General features: G+C 53.4%; 7 protein-coding genes across 7 annotated transcripts; 4 read left to right on the forward strand and 3 right to left on the reverse strand.

The window, feature by feature from the left end:
- Positions 1–193: 193 nt before the first annotated feature.
- Positions 194–2,928, forward strand: M421DRAFT_421135 (ATP-dependent RNA helicase SUV3 mitochondrial precursor). The gene is made up of 2 exons (XM_033592726.1): positions 194–1,549; positions 1,600–2,928. Exons 1-2 carry the CDS (start codon positions 276–278, stop codon positions 2,678–2,680), a joined length of 2,355 nt encoding a protein of 784 aa, XP_033448185.1. The 5' UTR covers positions 194–275; the 3' UTR covers positions 2,681–2,928.
- Positions 2,929–3,129: 201 nt separating this feature from the next.
- Positions 3,130–4,186, forward strand: M421DRAFT_63748 (DUF1753-domain-containing protein; the record flags this gene model as incomplete). Its single annotated transcript, XM_033596083.1, has 2 exons — positions 3,130–3,168; positions 3,239–4,186. 2 exons carry the CDS (start codon positions 3,130–3,132, stop codon positions 4,184–4,186), a joined length of 987 nt encoding a protein of 328 aa, XP_033448186.1.
- Positions 4,187–5,073: 887 nt separating this feature from the next.
- M421DRAFT_5603 (uncharacterized protein) lies at positions 5,074–6,342 on the forward strand (the record flags this gene model as incomplete). The annotated part of the gene is made up of 1 exon (XM_033595355.1): positions 5,074–6,342. The coding sequence occupies one exon, from the start codon at positions 5,074–5,076 to the stop codon at positions 6,340–6,342; it is 1,269 nt and encodes a 422-aa protein (XP_033448187.1).
- Positions 6,343–7,428: 1,086 nt separating this feature from the next.
- M421DRAFT_5604 (uncharacterized protein) lies at positions 7,429–7,905 on the forward strand (the record flags this gene model as incomplete). The annotated part of the gene is made up of 1 exon (XM_033595358.1): positions 7,429–7,905. One exon carries the CDS (start codon positions 7,429–7,431, stop codon positions 7,903–7,905), a length of 477 nt encoding a protein of 158 aa, XP_033448188.1.
- A 1,405-nt stretch (positions 7,906–9,310) lies between these two features.
- M421DRAFT_63950 (glycoside hydrolase family 7 protein) lies at positions 9,311–10,787 on the reverse strand (the record flags this gene model as incomplete). Its single annotated transcript, XM_033596101.1, has 3 exons — positions 9,311–10,116; positions 10,170–10,439; positions 10,490–10,787. The coding sequence occupies 3 exons, from the start codon at positions 10,785–10,787 to the stop codon at positions 9,311–9,313; spliced, it is 1,374 nt and encodes a 457-aa protein (XP_033448189.1).
- Positions 10,788–13,244: 2,457 nt separating this feature from the next.
- On the reverse strand, positions 13,245–14,423 carry M421DRAFT_92785 (uncharacterized protein; the record flags this gene model as incomplete). Its single annotated transcript, XM_033598061.1, has 1 exon — positions 13,245–14,423. One exon carries the CDS (start codon positions 14,421–14,423, stop codon positions 13,245–13,247), a length of 1,179 nt encoding a protein of 392 aa, XP_033448190.1.
- A 219-nt stretch (positions 14,424–14,642) lies between these two features.
- M421DRAFT_421138 (uncharacterized protein) lies at positions 14,643–15,520 on the reverse strand. The gene is made up of 2 exons (XM_033592727.1): positions 15,362–15,520; positions 14,643–15,315 (listed from the first exon to the last, which is right to left on the reverse strand). Exon 2 carries the CDS (start codon positions 15,164–15,166, stop codon positions 14,906–14,908), a length of 261 nt encoding a protein of 86 aa, XP_033448191.1. The 5' UTR covers positions 15,167–15,315; positions 15,362–15,520; the 3' UTR covers positions 14,643–14,905.
- Between the last annotated feature and the right edge of the window lie 24 nt (positions 15,521–15,544).

The following is a 15,544-nucleotide window of genomic DNA, read 5'->3' on the forward strand; positions in this document are numbered from 1 at the left end:
GGAGTCGATGGAGAGGTCCTGCGGAGTAACGCGTCGGACGGCATGCGCGACGTCGACAGTTGTGGGGCTCGTCGCAGCTTGAATGGTGTTGCGGGCAGAGCACCGAAGGACGGACCCCTGTCGCGGAATGCGGCCGGAGGTGCCCAAACTGACTCGGCGCTTGGCTCAGCTTTTTGTGCATTGACGTCGTCGACCTGGACGCGCCAGTACCATACCTATCGCAAGACCACCGTATGGTTTGCGGGGCAGTCTGACTGCAGCAGAGTCCCGCCTCGATGCACGCACTGTCTGCGCGGCGCAACTCGCTGTGTCTGTTCTGCGCATTCGCGACCCGACAGGCGCAGCCGCAGCGCCTCCTGCCCCGGATCCAGGTCGCGCATAGATCTGGCGGCAACAGTGGCAGCAAATCAGGCAAATCAGACAAATCAGGCAGGCCGTACAAGACGGCCACCTTCAACCCTCTCGTCAGGGGCAGAAGCAATCCTGCCAACCGCCCTCCAGCCGACTTCATCCGTTCCATCGTCGACGACAAGCTCCGGGCGCTCAGGGCCGAATTCACCGAGCCATCTTTCCTCGACAGCCTGCAGCTCAACCAGGAGCAATTCAACGATGAATGGCAGCGATTCGAGAGCTCGATCGGCGCGTGGGTGAAGCAGGGGAGTCGGGAGCTGATCGACCTGGCCCAACAAGCATCACGGAGAAAGAAGACACTCGAGACGCGCTTACGATACCTGTTCTACGCGCAGACATGCAATGGACGCTTCACAAACGCCGAGTTGGAGAACCAGAAACAGGTGGCAGACCTGCGCTATCCCGCCGAATGGTACCCCGCCACGCGAGAAGTCCCTCGAGTTGTCCACATGCACGTCGGTCCCACCAACTCCGGCAAGACCTATCATGCTCTCCAGCGCCTCGAAGCCGCAAAATCGGGCATTTACCTCGGTCCGCTGCGACTGCTCGCACACGAAGTCTTCACACGATTGAACGCGAAAGGCAAATCATGCGCGCTGGTAACTGGCGAGGAGCAGCGACTGCCAGAGGGAGGTGCACCTCTCATGTACAGCTGTACTGTCGAGATGGCGCCTCTCAATACCAAATTCGACGTGGCCGTCATCGACGAAATTCAAATGATCAATCACCCAGAGCGAGGCTGGGCATGGACACAAGCCTTCCTGGGGCTGCAGGCAAGAGAGATACATGTTTGTGGCGAAGCGAGGACGGTCAACATTATGCGCGAGCTGTGCGCGCTCGTCGGTGACGAAGTGCACGTTCACGAATATAAGCGCCTGACACCTCTCCAAGTTCAACCTCGTAGCTTGGACGGCAAGTTGAACCGGTTGGAGAAGGGTGATTGCCTAGTCGCTTTCACCGTAGTAGGCATCCATGCGTTACGGCGAGAGATCGAGAAGAATACAGGCAAGAAGTGCGCCATTGTCTACGGAAGTCTGCCACCAGAGACGAGAGCAATGCAAGCTAGGCTGTTCAACGACCCAGACAACGACTACGACTATCTCGTTGCTAGTGACGCTATTGGTATGGGTCTGAATTTGTAAGTTCTTCATTGTATGCGCAAATAGACTTGTGCTGATTTGAAATTAGGGCCATCAAGCGTGTGATCTTCGAGTCTACCATGAAAAGCGACGGTACCAAGTACGTGCCTCTGCAGCTCTCAGAGGTCAAGCAGATCGCTGGCCGTGCCGGTCGCTACAGGACTGCTGCCGACGCGGTGAGCGACAACACGCCTAAGACGGATGGTGAGAAAAAGGCTGTAGCGCGGAAAGAAAACACCGTGGGGTGGTGCACAACGCTTGAACAATTGGATCTCGAATTCCTCAAGGATGCTATGAACCAGGAGCCAGAACCAATCAAAACAGCTGGTCTGTTTCCTCCCTCGCTCATCGTTGAGCGCTTCGCCAGCTATTTCCCGCCAGGAACGCCGTTCAGTTATATCCTCCTTCGTCTCCATGAGATCTCCGAGATTCACCCACGCTTTCACCTCTGTGGTCTGAAGGAGCAGCTCACAATTGCAGACGCAATCCACACGGTCAAAGGCTTGAGCATCCAGGATCGCATTATGATCACGTCTGCTCCTTGCAGTATGCGCGATGTAGACCAGAAAAAGTTTCTGCGCACCCTCGCAGAATGCATCGCAGAAGGGAGATCCGCAAACCTGCTAGAGCTTCCAAACTTGCCTTTGGACGCTATGGACGAACCCGCTCGAGGCGACCGAAGCTACCTGTACTCGCTAGAACAGCTTCACAAGATGGTTGTCCTCTACCTCTGGCTCAGCTACCGTTTCCCCAACGTGTTGACCACACGGCCTCTCGCAATATACACTAAGAAGTTGCTCGAGGACCAGATTGAGAACACGCTCACACAGTTCTCGCACACAGAGCTCAGGAAGCAACAGAAGGAGAAGCGCGAGCGTGCTAGGTTGCAGAGGAGTACGGAGGCTGCGACGGCTGCGAAGGCGATTGAAGCAGAACTTCCTCCACCTGGCATGCCTGAGGAGGTGAAGGACATGGTCAACGATAAGACGGCTTTCGAGGATGCGCCACCGGCAACGGATGATCGCAACGAATACCCTGACGAGCCTGTTGATGAGTCCGAAAAGACGGACAAGCTCGATCCCATCCCGGAGGAGCATCACGCTGAGCAGCGGAAGTCAGCGAACCTGTAGAATTGTAATTGTAGAGAACGCGTGCGGCATGGAAGCGCTGGCTTGGCGTTGCATAGCTCCTGGATGGAAGCTACACTGTGCACTACTCGATATATCACTGGCTTCATAGATGTAACAACACTGTAAATAGACAGGTCTCAAGGGACTCGAAACACCGCCTCGAATCGCGCGAGTCGGCAACCCTCAACCTCAGATCTTATCAGTAGTGACGTCTGAGGCGGCGGAGCTTGAGGGCCACTTTAGCGCCTCCCAGCCTTGCGTTGTGCGAGATGAGAGATTTGGCCCCTGCGCGGAAGCGCCGGACCTCTCAGAATTGCGTCCTCGAATACTCTCACCACCCAACATTCCCTCCTTACGCCCTCGAACACTCTCGGCAGTCTAACTAGAGCATCAGCTACCTTCTTCCTACCGAGTCGCGCAGCTTCGTCGCCGCGCAAACCGCCGCCATGATGGCGCCTTCCCACATCCTCGAGATCCCGCGCCCACGGGTACGTCAAAGCGCGTGCCTAGATGCACAACACCAGCCATAAGAGCAGAAGATACTGATGATGCGCGCAGACGTTCCTCCAGAAAATGTCCCTGCGCACCGGCGCGGAGATCATCACCTACCTCCAGATCATCAACAAGGTCTCAGGCGTATACGGTTTGCTTGCGATCGTCACCGGCGCATCCATCGACGGCTTCCAGCTTTCCATGTACACATACTCGACGCTCGCACTGTTCGCCACTTGCTTCCTGTATAGGCACATCCGATTGCAGAGCCCCTTTGAGACCGTGCTGCTTGCGCACCTTTACGCGCTTGACTCCGTCATCAACGCTCTGTACACAGCCTTCTTCGGCTTTGCTTGGTTCTACACACTCGCCGCTCACCCCGAAGGCGACTCCTCCATCCCTGGCCAACAAGGCATCTCTGATAACTCTGGCTTCACAAGTCCTAAGCACAATGTTTCAGAGGTCGAAGTCATTGCGACCCCCACAGGCGGTCTTACAGGTGGACAGAACGCTGTCGCTGGAGGCATTCCCCAGCATGGTGCGCCTGGCGTCGGTGTTGGTTTTGGAAACGCTGTTTACCAGAGCAGCAGCATCATGAGTATTTCCCTGATCTCTGGCTTCTGGGCTATGCGCGTCTACTTCGTGTTCATCATGCTGGCGTTTGCTCGCCAGTGTCTGCGCCAGCACATTGCCAGTCACGCTGCCTCTGCTGGATGGTACAGCTCGAACAGCATGCAGACCACTGCCACCGACCTTGCTGAAAATCCCTTCTTCGAGGGCAAGGAGCAGGGTGATGGCTGGAAGGGCAAGCTCGGCCGCGTCATGCTCAGCGGTGCGCCCAAGTACTGGCTCGGCGCTGATGGCGAGAACGAGTGGCAGCACTCTGTCGGCGGCAAATTCAGGAAGAACACACAGCTCGAACAGCCCGTCGGCTTCAGCGAGCGCGAAAGGAGACGCAGGAGCGGTACCGGCCCGCCAGTCCCACAGCTTGCCAATTTGAACATCGTGCGATAGACTCGCATCTGCAGAACGAGTCGGCTTGAGGAGTATGAAGCAGGAAAGGTTTGGTGACGATTGACGACCAGGCAGCAGTTAATGACTACATAATAATTTGGTCCTGGCATGGACCGAATGGAGGCGCATATTTGTACTATACCTATCAGAAAGAGCTTGGGACATCAAACGAGACACTGTCTCAATGTGGGAGGCACATTTCTGTGTATTTCTCATTGTTATTTCACGGCGAGCATAGCGTTCGGGAGTTTTCGCGACGCCATAGCGCGCGAATCACATCACTGAACATCTCACCGTTACTTTCCTCGCCATTTTTCAGTCTTCACATGTGTATGGGTCGGGCTCTGGATACGACGCCAGCAACCAGCAAGACTGCCGGGCGCGCCAACCCCACTTGGTTTAGCGCTTGTGGATCATGTGAATGTTTCAGGGCACAACTCCATCCCTGACCGTCGTGTGCCTTTGCATTTCACCGCCACCGCCGCTGACACGGCCGCGTGCCTGGCATTAGGGCCCTAGTTTCACTAGCCACGTGTGACCGTACTCATGTCCTTGTCATCTGTCAGGGTCCTGAACTTGGCCGACATGATACAAGACGTCGTTAGGTGCGATGGCTCGGTTGGTCTTCGTTGCACTTCCAACTTGGTTCTGAAACCGCCGAACGCAGGTTTGAAGAACGATAGACTGGATTCTTGGGTTTGACAGAAGACTTGGAATATATTATAGGGGGCCTTCTACAGGTTAGCTGGGCCAACTTCACACAGCCACTTTTTCGGTCTCCATACCAGGACAATTCCCTCCTCGAAAGCAACGGACTCAACACCAGAAACTCAAGAAAAAATCAATATCGAAGTTAAAGAAAGAGTTTGACATTTCTAAGGTTCAAGATGGGATTTTTCCACCTCCACCGCACTAGCAGCGCCTCCTCTTCCCGTTCAGGCTCATCTGCACACTCCTTTACATCGAACTATGGTACGCCGAGAAGCAGCACCGATTCGACAGGCGACTACATGACTGCGACAATCAAACCTCACTCGATCCCGGTGCGGGCTCCTCTCCTAAATCTCCCCTTGGAAATCCTGCAGCATGTCGCCAGCTATCTGGATGACGCCTCGGCCTCCGCTCTCAGTCTCTCGAACCGCCAACTTTGCTACGCTATCGGGACGGGCCGACTTTCCAACTACATCTCATCTGCATCAAGTCGGTTTGACGCACGTGACCGCATGGAAGACACCATCGAGCGCGCACTCCCCGGCTCCTGGCACTGCGCGTGGTGCGATAAATTCCACCCCTGGTCCGCGACCGACACTCCTGTATCTGCATCACAAACCCTCCGAAAACCATGTGCAGAATACAACAGCTACCTCTCCGACTCCACCGGCTACACCTTACGCTACCACCACATGCGTCTCGCTCTCGCCCATCAAAGACACGGCCCCGCTCACGGCCTTCCCCTGTCCGCGTTTTCGTACACCAGCAGCTCCAGTATCACTCTGTTCCAAACCCCTGTCCAGACGTCCATTAGCCACGAAGCCCAAATCTGCAACGGTAGGTTCTTGCTGCACACCACCTTCTCCATCCTACTCCCCTCCTGGGCCGCGCACCACAAGAACCTCATCGGACACCTGTGGCCCCTACTCCCGCCCACGCTCACACAACACCGCACAGGTGAGTACGGGCACACGGGTCTCATGGCCGCGCTGGACAACGTGGCGAGGCGGGGCTGGCTCGTGCTGGGCGCACAGTCCTGCTCTGACTGTCAGACGGACTGGGCGGTGACGGCGTTCCAGATCCCGAGCAGCGTGGCAGGCGAATTTGTGCGGCTGAATATCCAGACGTGGCGCGATCTTGGGACGGGTAGGTCGCCCTTCGATACAGAGTGGCGCGCGCATGGTCCATTTATCGCGGGCATGCAGGAGTACGGGGTCAGGGAGGAGATGAGTAGGGAGAAGGGCAGTGTGAGGAGGGCTTTTGAGGAGTCGATGGGGAAGACTGAGAGGGGGGTGAGGGAGAGGAGCGATGGTGTGTGGGAGAGATTGGCGTACTCGTGGCAGCTGGATAAGAAGAGGGACGAGGAGAGGGATCAGGAGAAGGAGTGGAGGGCGATTTGGAAGTATATTGCACGCAGGGCGGGGGCTGAGTCTGGCAAAGCCTAGCTTTTGTAGCTGTCTTGACGTATCCAGCAGTGATCGTCTCCATAAGGATCTTTCACATTTTTACTCTGGGCCTGGGAAATGGGGAGTGATCGCATTGTCCTCTTAAGCAATTCTGGGCCCTTGATGGATGGATAGGACCTGACACAAGGCTGAGCTCAGCCTTGTTGGCGCCTTCTTCTGCCGCATCTAGAGATGAGTTTTGACATGTTCTGAACGACAGAACTCAATTATCTACTTGTGGCTGTCAATATAGACCGACAAAGAGTATCATGTGCGCACATTTATCGTGCTTTGCCTTGCAGGAGAGGGAGCCATAGCTGCAGTAAGTTCACTCAAACATCAAAGTGTGTTGTGTAAGCCGGCCGTTGTCACGTACCACAGGGATCAAGCAGTGTCTTCCACGAAAGCTCAGAATGAGACAGGTCATCTAGTTCAGGCTTCAATGAAAGTCCAAGAGATAAAAAAAATCTCGTTCAGCAAGCTTTGACCCATCTACAAGGACAAGGCGAATGGAGAAACGACAACAAGAACGGTGCGATTTCTTACCGCTTGCCGCATCAGACTTACAAGTTCTCGGGGCCGGCGGAAGATTTCAATACCGAGGCCCAAGTTGAGGCGCTCATTCTCAGCAGCCTACAATACGAAGGCATTGGTCATCGCTATGATCATATCGATGAGGCGTACACGAAGACCTTCGAATGGATCTTCACCTCGCCAGATATAGCAGGCTTCCCCGGATGGCTGCATGATCACAATGCTCCTTTCTACTGGATCACTGGCAAACCTGGTTCTGGGAAATCGACTCTGATGAAATATATTTTTGACCATCATCGTACAAGGGAAGAGCTAGCCACTCTTGCCACCGATAAACCCGTGCTCATGATCTCCGTCTACCTCTGGGATTCAGGAACCCAAATGCAAAAGTCACGGGAGGGAGTGATACGCGCTTTGCTGTACCAAATTCTTTCCCATGAGCCAGCCTTGATCCAGAAAATCTTTCCACACTGGTTAGAATCCGGATTAATTTTGGGCAAGTGCATTGGGAGAGCGGCAAACCCAGCGTGGGCTTTGGAAGATTCGGACACAATGATGGGGGCTGTGCTAAAGGAAGCTGTGAGGACCCTCAAGATTGTGCTCTTTGCCGACGGTCTAGATGAGTTTGCAGGAAAGCCTCCCAAGATTACCGACATCATGGAAACCATGAGGTTGTCAGGGGTGAAGATCTGCGCTTCTAGTAGGCCATGGCAGATCTTTGAGGATGCATACGGGGAATTCCCTCACCTCCGAGTTCAGTACCTTACATACGGCGACATCAAGCACTACGCGACCTCACGTTTACAAGATGGCAATGGCTACCGAGAATTGGAGCGATTGCAACCAGGGTTTTGCACTAGTCTCATCAAAGACATCGGTGAGAAGTCCTCGGGGATCTTCATCTGGGTTGTACTGGTCACTCAATCCCTCCTAGAGGGACTCACAGCTGGTGAAGGCTCAGCAATGCTAAATATGAGATTTGACGACCTACCAAGAGATCTCGAAGATCTGTTCTGGAAGATACTGTGAGGCCTGGACATTGGTCTCTTCTCACGCGCTTGTCAATTGTTCATGCTTAACAGATACTCTCAAACCCCGATGACGATTCTGTACATGTGCTTCGCTGAAAATCTCGACGATAATGCAGACTTCGTGTTGAATTCCCCATGCGGAGCATGGTTGGAGGCAGAGAAGAGCGCGAGAGCAGATATCATGCGTCGTGGCCTGACCGCTTCCTGCAAAGGGTCACTTGAGGCTAACGGTAGCGGGACGAACATGGGCGACCCGTCCCAGGCTGATGGTACCTATCTACATCGAACTGTGAAGGACTTCCTGGAAAGGCTCCAGCTGGAGTCTGGTCGGACATCTGCGTAGGAGCCGGTCCCGATTTCGATCACGATGCAGAACTTTTCAAAACTCGGCTGATGCGTCTGAAAGTCTCGTCCAATGGCGCTCAGACGACCGAGGAAACATGAGAGACGATGTTTTTGGCTCTCTACCACGCTACTCAGGCCCAGCACGATGGTTCTGAGCGTTATGTCAAAATGCTCGACGAGATTGACACAGCCACCGGTGAGGCTACAAAAGTAGCTGCTGTCGCGAGGATTGACTCATTCAAAGACTGGAAGTTTGTGTGGCACAATAGCTCTGATCATAGGTGGAGAATGTTGGAGCTTTCTGTCAGGCTTCAATTCTCTAGCTATATCAATGCATGCATGAAGAGATGTGATACCTCAAGATCACAACCTTTAGCCTCCCGACTGCTCTACATAGCCGTCGGGGAATACACAATTGACAGTTGAAGTTATTTGACATTACCGAAGGGACTTCGCAGAGACTCGCAAGATGCCACGACAATACGGGTGCTTCTTGACTATGCAGACCCGAAGTGGGCTTCGAAGAATCCGAAGAAAGCTTAAGACTTCCACAAGAATGTAAGGCACTACTGAAAGCAAGAGAGCGAGAAAGCGAGTGGAGGCGTCACTTTAAGACGTCGAGTCGTGCATGACTGGGGAAGAGACATGCACGTTACAGCTCGTTGCAGCATTTCGATGCCATACTCGCTACACAGTACCGTCCCGAAGCTGTCAAAATGTTATTGTCAGGGAGTGCTCCGTCCGGTATTGATAAGGGAAGCGACCCAGTGTCACAAGACGATCTGATGAGCGCGGACTTGTCCAATGTGTAAAGGGTACCTTTCTGGTCCGACGGACCTTTGGTGTGGCAAAGAACTGTGGAGTCGGAAAGAGCGGCAACTAGGAAACGGAGGATAGAGCGACAGTTCTAAATCACCAGTTTGTTTCTTTGTGTAACGAATGGTCTATGTACACCCCATCTCCAGTCCACCTCTTTCTCGGCAAAACTTGCAAGTATATACATTCTGAATGAAAAGATCATCACGGCGCTCAATCTAGAGCGCAACCATAGGAATCGCTTAGACAGCGGCGGCCTGGTTGAAAGTAGAGCCAATGGGGCCGAACTTGATGTTGGAGAAGACAACGCTGGAGTTGGGGCTGTTCGCCTCAAGGTCCGCAGGCTTGCCAGAGGTGATGGGGCAAGTACCGCGGGCAACACCAGGCTTGCTGGGGTCAGCGGTGGTGGGGTAGGTGGAGTCGAGCCAGAGCATGTTGACTGCGTGGTCGTCCCAAAGAGACATGACGAGAACGTGGCCGCGAGCAAGCGAAGCGGCCATGCCGTTGAGCCCACCGAGGGTGGAGAAAGAGTTGTTGTCGCCGAAAACAGTCTTCTGGGCTGTGCAGAAGCTGTTGGTGATCGAGTTGCCGGTGACACCGGAAACGGTGGACTCGCTGTTCTTGAACACCTTGCCATTCTGCACGTAGAAGCGCTTGATCTCAGACAGGGAGGAGCCGGAGCCGATGAACTGAGTGACAACGGTCATCTTAGCCTTGGTGTCGAGGGTGGCGCCGGGGCCATAGAAGCTCTTTGCGCCCATGCGGTAGCTGTTGAAATCGCAGCCGTCCTTGTCGCAGACACCGTTGTAGCGGTTGTCACCATCGCCGCAGTCGGTGCCTGTGCAGGCAACAAGACCCGCGCCCTTGCAGGGGTGGGGGGTGAAGGCGGTCGAGATGCTGTTGGCCTCCCAGATGTCCATCTCAGGGCAGCAGGCACCGGTGGTGCCGGCGCCGGCGTTGGTGTCGCCGGTGGATGGGACCCAGCCTTCGCTGTTGGCCTTGCCATTGATCCACTTGATGTCGTGGGGGCACTGAGCGTCACAGTATCCTGAATCATGTCAATATGGGATTCTGAGATTTTTTTGTCAAGGCAAGCCCTACCAGTTCCGTACTTGGCACCAGCGGCGTTGTTGCCCTTGTTAAGGCCACCATCCGAGGCCATCTCGACGAAGTACAGAGCACCGTTCAGACCACAAGGAAGGTTTGACACATCGACATCGAAGGTGAACTCCTGGTTGATGAGGTTGAACATCTGGTACTTGGTGTCTGTCTCCATGAGGTAGGTGCGGGATCCAATGTTTGTGGAGTACGGGCCCTTGGTAACGAACCTGAGGGTCAAGGCATCGCTGCCAGCAGTGATACCGTAGGTACCTTGACTGCGTCAGCAGTTGTTTCAATGCATGCCGGGGACTTCATCTTACCAGAGTAGTCAGCTCCATCAATTGCGCAGTTCTTGGCGCAGGTGGCGCCGTCAGGGCAAAGGGTAGCATCCCATGTGTTGCCAGTGTAGCAGTTGGTGTATCCGCCAGTGTTGTGGGCCCAGCGCCAGTTGGAGTCAAGGGTGACAGATCCAGCCTTGGTGGTGCAGCTGTTACCACCAGTACCAGTGCAGGTCTTCCAGTTGAGCTGGGGGTGGGTCTCAGTTGTGGAAGTGCCGACCTGCTGGGCGCGGACGGCACTCAGAAAAGTGAGCGAGGTGAGAGCAAGAGACCTGTACATTTTGTCTATTGATGAGATAAGACTGTTTGTGTGATGAGACTTTGACGAGGACAGCGGCCCCTTATATAGCTACTATAGTCAGCATGAAACTTCGACAGTACACAAGCCATGTACCCATATAACCGTCCGATATTACAAGGCGCGAAGATCTCCAGGACAGACTACACGAGGTCAGCCGCCAGGGGCGCCTACGGGTGGTCGGGAACGCTGACAGGATCTGAAGTGCCAGAGAGATTGAGTATAGATGAAGTTCAATTCTTTGTGGGGTAATCTGGGGTCTACCAGACAAGGCCTTAGCGGGATCGTTGCCGGATGTAGGTAGCGCCTAGGCTGGCAGTGGAGTATTCAACGGCTTCGCCTTGGTTATGTGCTGAATCTAAGGGTCTCAATTGGCGAAACTTCGTGCCTAGACGCCCACTAAGATACCATAGCAGACAGACACTATAGAAGGAGGCGACAAGGCCGATCAGTTCCGGGGAATGCGCTCGCGAAACTTTTAGCATGGTTCCTGTGCTCCGTTCCATGTCTGATAGATCGGTCATTGAGGTGTTCTAAAAAGTCAGGCCGGGAACTCTCTTTGGAGACTTCCACTATCGCCGGGCATCAGTGCTCGATGATCCCTGCTTCCGTGGATGTTTCACGACTTAGTATTTGACTGCAGGCTGATCCGGTCAGGTACGCAAGACTGAAACGACTCTCATGAAGTTCCTCCGGGCCCTTTACGGAAGGTAATATATGCGGCAGGTCATGAGCCTCGTACATTATGTGCGTCTGTGGCGCATACTGACAAGACCATGGTCATATTCATGTTATGGGAAAATAGGATGGGCTTTCTAGAGCAGGAGTTCTCGCACAAGATCTGCTTCGTCTTTACGGAAATAAGGGCTCTCCCGCTCTAAGTATCCCGTGTAGACCTCTCGCAACACACGCCACACGAGAAGCGCCATAGATGTGGGCTACCGCCTGCACTATATTGTGTCTCCTGACTGGGCAGTGCGTTGTCGTCTGTAACATCTGGCAAGCTCCGGCGCAGCCGGGACGAGATGCCTTTGACCGCTGGACGTGCTTTGCTTGAGGCTTAAATGTTGTGCCCCGGATCTTTCGCACATGTAATTGTTCCGAGGTTTCGGATGACGGCTTTGGATATATTGAGGACGGGGGTATGCTCGGTAATGGCACGCGTGTTTTGCCACAGCGCGATACCTTCAATTTAGTTATGAGTAGAAGTGAAAACGTCTCGCTTACCCATAGACATCGTCCGACAGTTCTGGTATAACAGAGACTGCAATCCGGTATTTGGCTGCGCTGTGAAAGTGTCGTTCGGCAACATTGAAGTTGTTGACACTTGCCTCGCACAGGCCTGAAGATCTAAGTTCAGCCTAATCAAAATTATGCGGGCAATCTAAAACCCAACCACTTAAGATCCCCAGATGATCTCTGCAGCAGCGCGTACGACGATCTTTAGGTTCACTGAGGTCCAAGTAAAATCCAGCCAGTGAGGCCGCTAATCGCAAATTGATCCGGAGATGGAAGTTTTGGAGCCGCAACTGTAGACTGCCGTAGCCTGACCGTACCGGGATGAAGGACTCTCATGACCTTGCAAGTGTTATTGTTGCTTTCCTTCCCAGCCCTTTGGACTCGAGCTCCTCAATAGGAAGCAGATGAGGGCGACACCATACTGTTGTCAGCTGGTGAAAGATGGCCTCTCCTCAGTCGGAAGGGACAAGTTTCGTTGCTGCCAGTATACAAGTATTAGCTTACAAATACAGTGACCATCAGATGAAAGAATCAAAGAAGCTCTTGACAAGCGCCGCTTGAGCTTGAGAAACGCTTGAAAGTATTCTGCTCTCTTGTTGATGACGCGCGTCTTGCTTAGATAGCGCGTCCCGAGAATTTTCCGCCCGTCGCTCCTGTACTTTCTTGAGCTCCCTGACACTCACACCAGCAGCAAAACATTCAAAGGCCCATCAATCCCGAAGTCTAGCGCGAGCTTAGACAGAGCCTGAAGAATACCTTGTTGACAAAACGTCTAAGGTAACAGGACAAAGAGCACACCATTCAAAACCGAACAGAGAAGTCCCAATGCGCGGCAAGCGGGCAGGTCCTTCTTGACACGATCTTTCCCCCCTACTGCCACCGTCAGCAAACTTGCAGAAATGATATGCCTCATGGCCTCGATGTTGGGGATGGACTCGCCTTGTTGACTAATTAGCTCGGGGCATGCACGCCGCTCCTACTCATGTAGCGCATGCATGTCCAGCCTCGCGCATGGCCATCACATTGATCTGCCGCGTCCCACGGTTTTCCATCCCGCTGGAAAGTAGCCTGGGGGTATTCAATGGTCAAGAGCAAGAGTCGACCACACGATCATGCCAGGGGGGGTCGTCAGAGTATCTACCATGATCTTGACACGAGTGGTACACAACAAGTGTTGAAGCCAGCAAGAACATAGAGAGCTTATTGTCGCCATCCACGCAACGTTGGGTACCCGCGGACCGTGGAGTACATTTGTCGAGGCTGAGTCGATGCTGGTCTCAAGCAACCTTCCCTCATCGCTCGAGGTGCAGAAGGGGCTCTCATCATCCGAGGCTCAGTCGGCGGTGTCTCTCGCAATGGCCTGAACTCAGGAGCCTCTGCCCTCAGAGACCCACCTTTCAAAGATGAAGGACAACCTCTGAGCGAAGCGAATTCAGGAGCATCCCCTCTAAGGCTAAAGAAAACCCGTACCCAAGCAGAGCCAGCGACTGGACGCATAGTAGCATCAGTTGAGTGATCTTTTCCTGAGAGATCTGTCTGAATAGCTGAAGTACGACCCGTGGTGTGAAACTTTCTCACGAATGTGTTCCAGCTTGGCGACCCAGAAAGAACTCTGGTATCTGCCGCTGGGGAAAGCTCATTATGCGAAGCAGGAACATCCTGTAACGAGCCTGGTCTCGATACTTGTTCACTCCGACTAGCTGAGCTTTGCTCGGCATTCTCTTCCATTGCAGAAGTGTGCCTCAGTCTATTAGCGCGAGCAAGGCATTGTTGGACAGAGATTAGTCTTGCTTGCTTTCTCTTCGCCTTCTTCAGTTTATCCTCAGCCTTCTCAGCCTCCTTTCTCTTTGCCAGTTCTCGCTGCTGAATCTGCCTTTCCAGGCAGTATTCCCAGCTCTCTGTTACTGGAGTGACTGGAGCTAGCCTTGCTGTGAGGAAGCCAACTGTTGTGCAGGAAGCTCTATCTCTCTCTGTTACGGGGATCAATCGTGGTGACTCCCTGATAAGGCTTCGCATATCGTTCACGGCCTCTATATTACTACGCTCTTCGTTTCTCCAAGCGACAGATTGCTTCTCGTACAGCTTGCGCATGTTAGTGAAGTTCTGGATCTTCTGTCGAGCTGAGCATCGAAAACAAATGTCCTTCGTAACCGCCATGTGCTTAACTTCGACGTTGCGGCAACGGGGATACATGGTATCTGATCGACCATTACTGAGAGCATGATTGATCGCGTCGATGCAGCGTTTAAACGGTATGTTGTCGTTGTCGAGGTTGACAAGAAGCCGAGCGTGCCAGTCTCTTGTTATTATGAGGCCTTCTTCGGGAATGTCTTGTCGAGATTTGCACGGCGTACAGTGAAGAATGGTGATAACGCACATCTTGACGGTTTGCGATCTTTGCGACTTGGGTGGATGTAGCAAATGTATGAAGATGTCTCTTACTGGTGGATGAAGTCAGTTATTGAGCAAGGAACATCGACAGCCCCCAACAGATGAGCTGAATAATGCAGGAGCAATTTTGGTAGAGATGCTCGATCTGGCATGGTGCTATTCCTACAGCAATATTTGGTAACAGAACGAAGCCCCTCCACAAATTGCGTTGGCACCCCACCGGCTTAAATACGTATCTAAAATGCAGATTTTCCAGGTCAGTCATGCCCCTGAAACCGTTCTCGTTCCCCTCTTGAATACCCGGTTGAGAACTTTCCACGGCAGCTCGGAGTTTATTTCTGTGACCCAAAAGCACCCAAATGCCGCTTACCTATCGATAACACCCGTGTTCCTATGTGGCTGTGTACGAGAACGAAATCCAGAAGCACACTAAACGACCGTAGGGTATGCCTTGCGGGATCAACCAAGTGTCAATAGTTCCAGCGACGAAAGGGACGAGGCATATCAGCATGACCAGCAGCCGTGCGTTGGGAAATCTGGAAGCGAAGTAACAGGCTCCGCAGCAGACCACCATTTACACCCCACCTGACGGCATCGGAATTTAGGGAAGTTTGAAGCTTCGAAAAGCCCGTACCACGAATAATGATGCCCTGGAACGTGGTCAAGCCTCCATTTGGTGCGTTGGAAGCGACTGCGAAAATAAACAGCAGCCAGGTCTTCAGATCCAACATCGCCTCGACGAACTGCGCTTTCTTGAACTGCTTGTTCTCGATACCGGGCTCGCTGTCACGGATGCGGAGAATGGCACCTCTTCGCTCATCTTCGCCCAGGAATTTCGCTTGTACTGGGTTGTCGGGCAGTAACAGAAGAATGATGATGCCTGAGAGTGTCAGCTGCACGACATCAGGAACAAGGAAATTACTGACCCCCACAACAGAGTCATCCCGCCCCAGAGTAAAAACGCATATCGCTAAGATGAGAGCGATCCGCCTAAGTGTCCAATGCCGAAGCTTGCGATGCCGGCCAGAACGTATCCGAGCCCAGCACTGCCAACCCAGATGCCCATTCGAACCGGCTGTTTGCTTCGCTTGTACCACATCGAGAAGATA

The sequence above is a fragment of the Didymella exigua genome (assembly GCF_010094145.1).
Source record: "Didymella exigua CBS 183.55 unplaced genomic scaffold M421scaffold_15, whole genome shotgun sequence".
NCBI classification, from domain to species: Eukaryota; Fungi; Ascomycota; class Dothideomycetes; order Pleosporales; family Didymellaceae; genus Didymella; species Didymella exigua.

Excerpts from the sequence above, each read along its gene's own strand:
- M421DRAFT_421135 (XM_033592726.1), top strand. The coding sequence starts at position 276 with ATGCACGCACTGTCTGCGCGGCGCAACTCGCTGTGTCTGTTCTGCGCA. Across the intron at positions 1,550-1,599 it reads ATTGGTATGGGTCTGAATTT|GGCCATCAAGCGTGTGATCT; the intron begins GTAAGTTCTTCA and ends ATTTGAAATTAG.
- M421DRAFT_421138 (XM_033592727.1), bottom strand. The coding sequence starts at position 15,166 with ATGTTGGATCTGAAGACCTGGCTGCTGTTTATTTTCGCAGTCGCTTCC.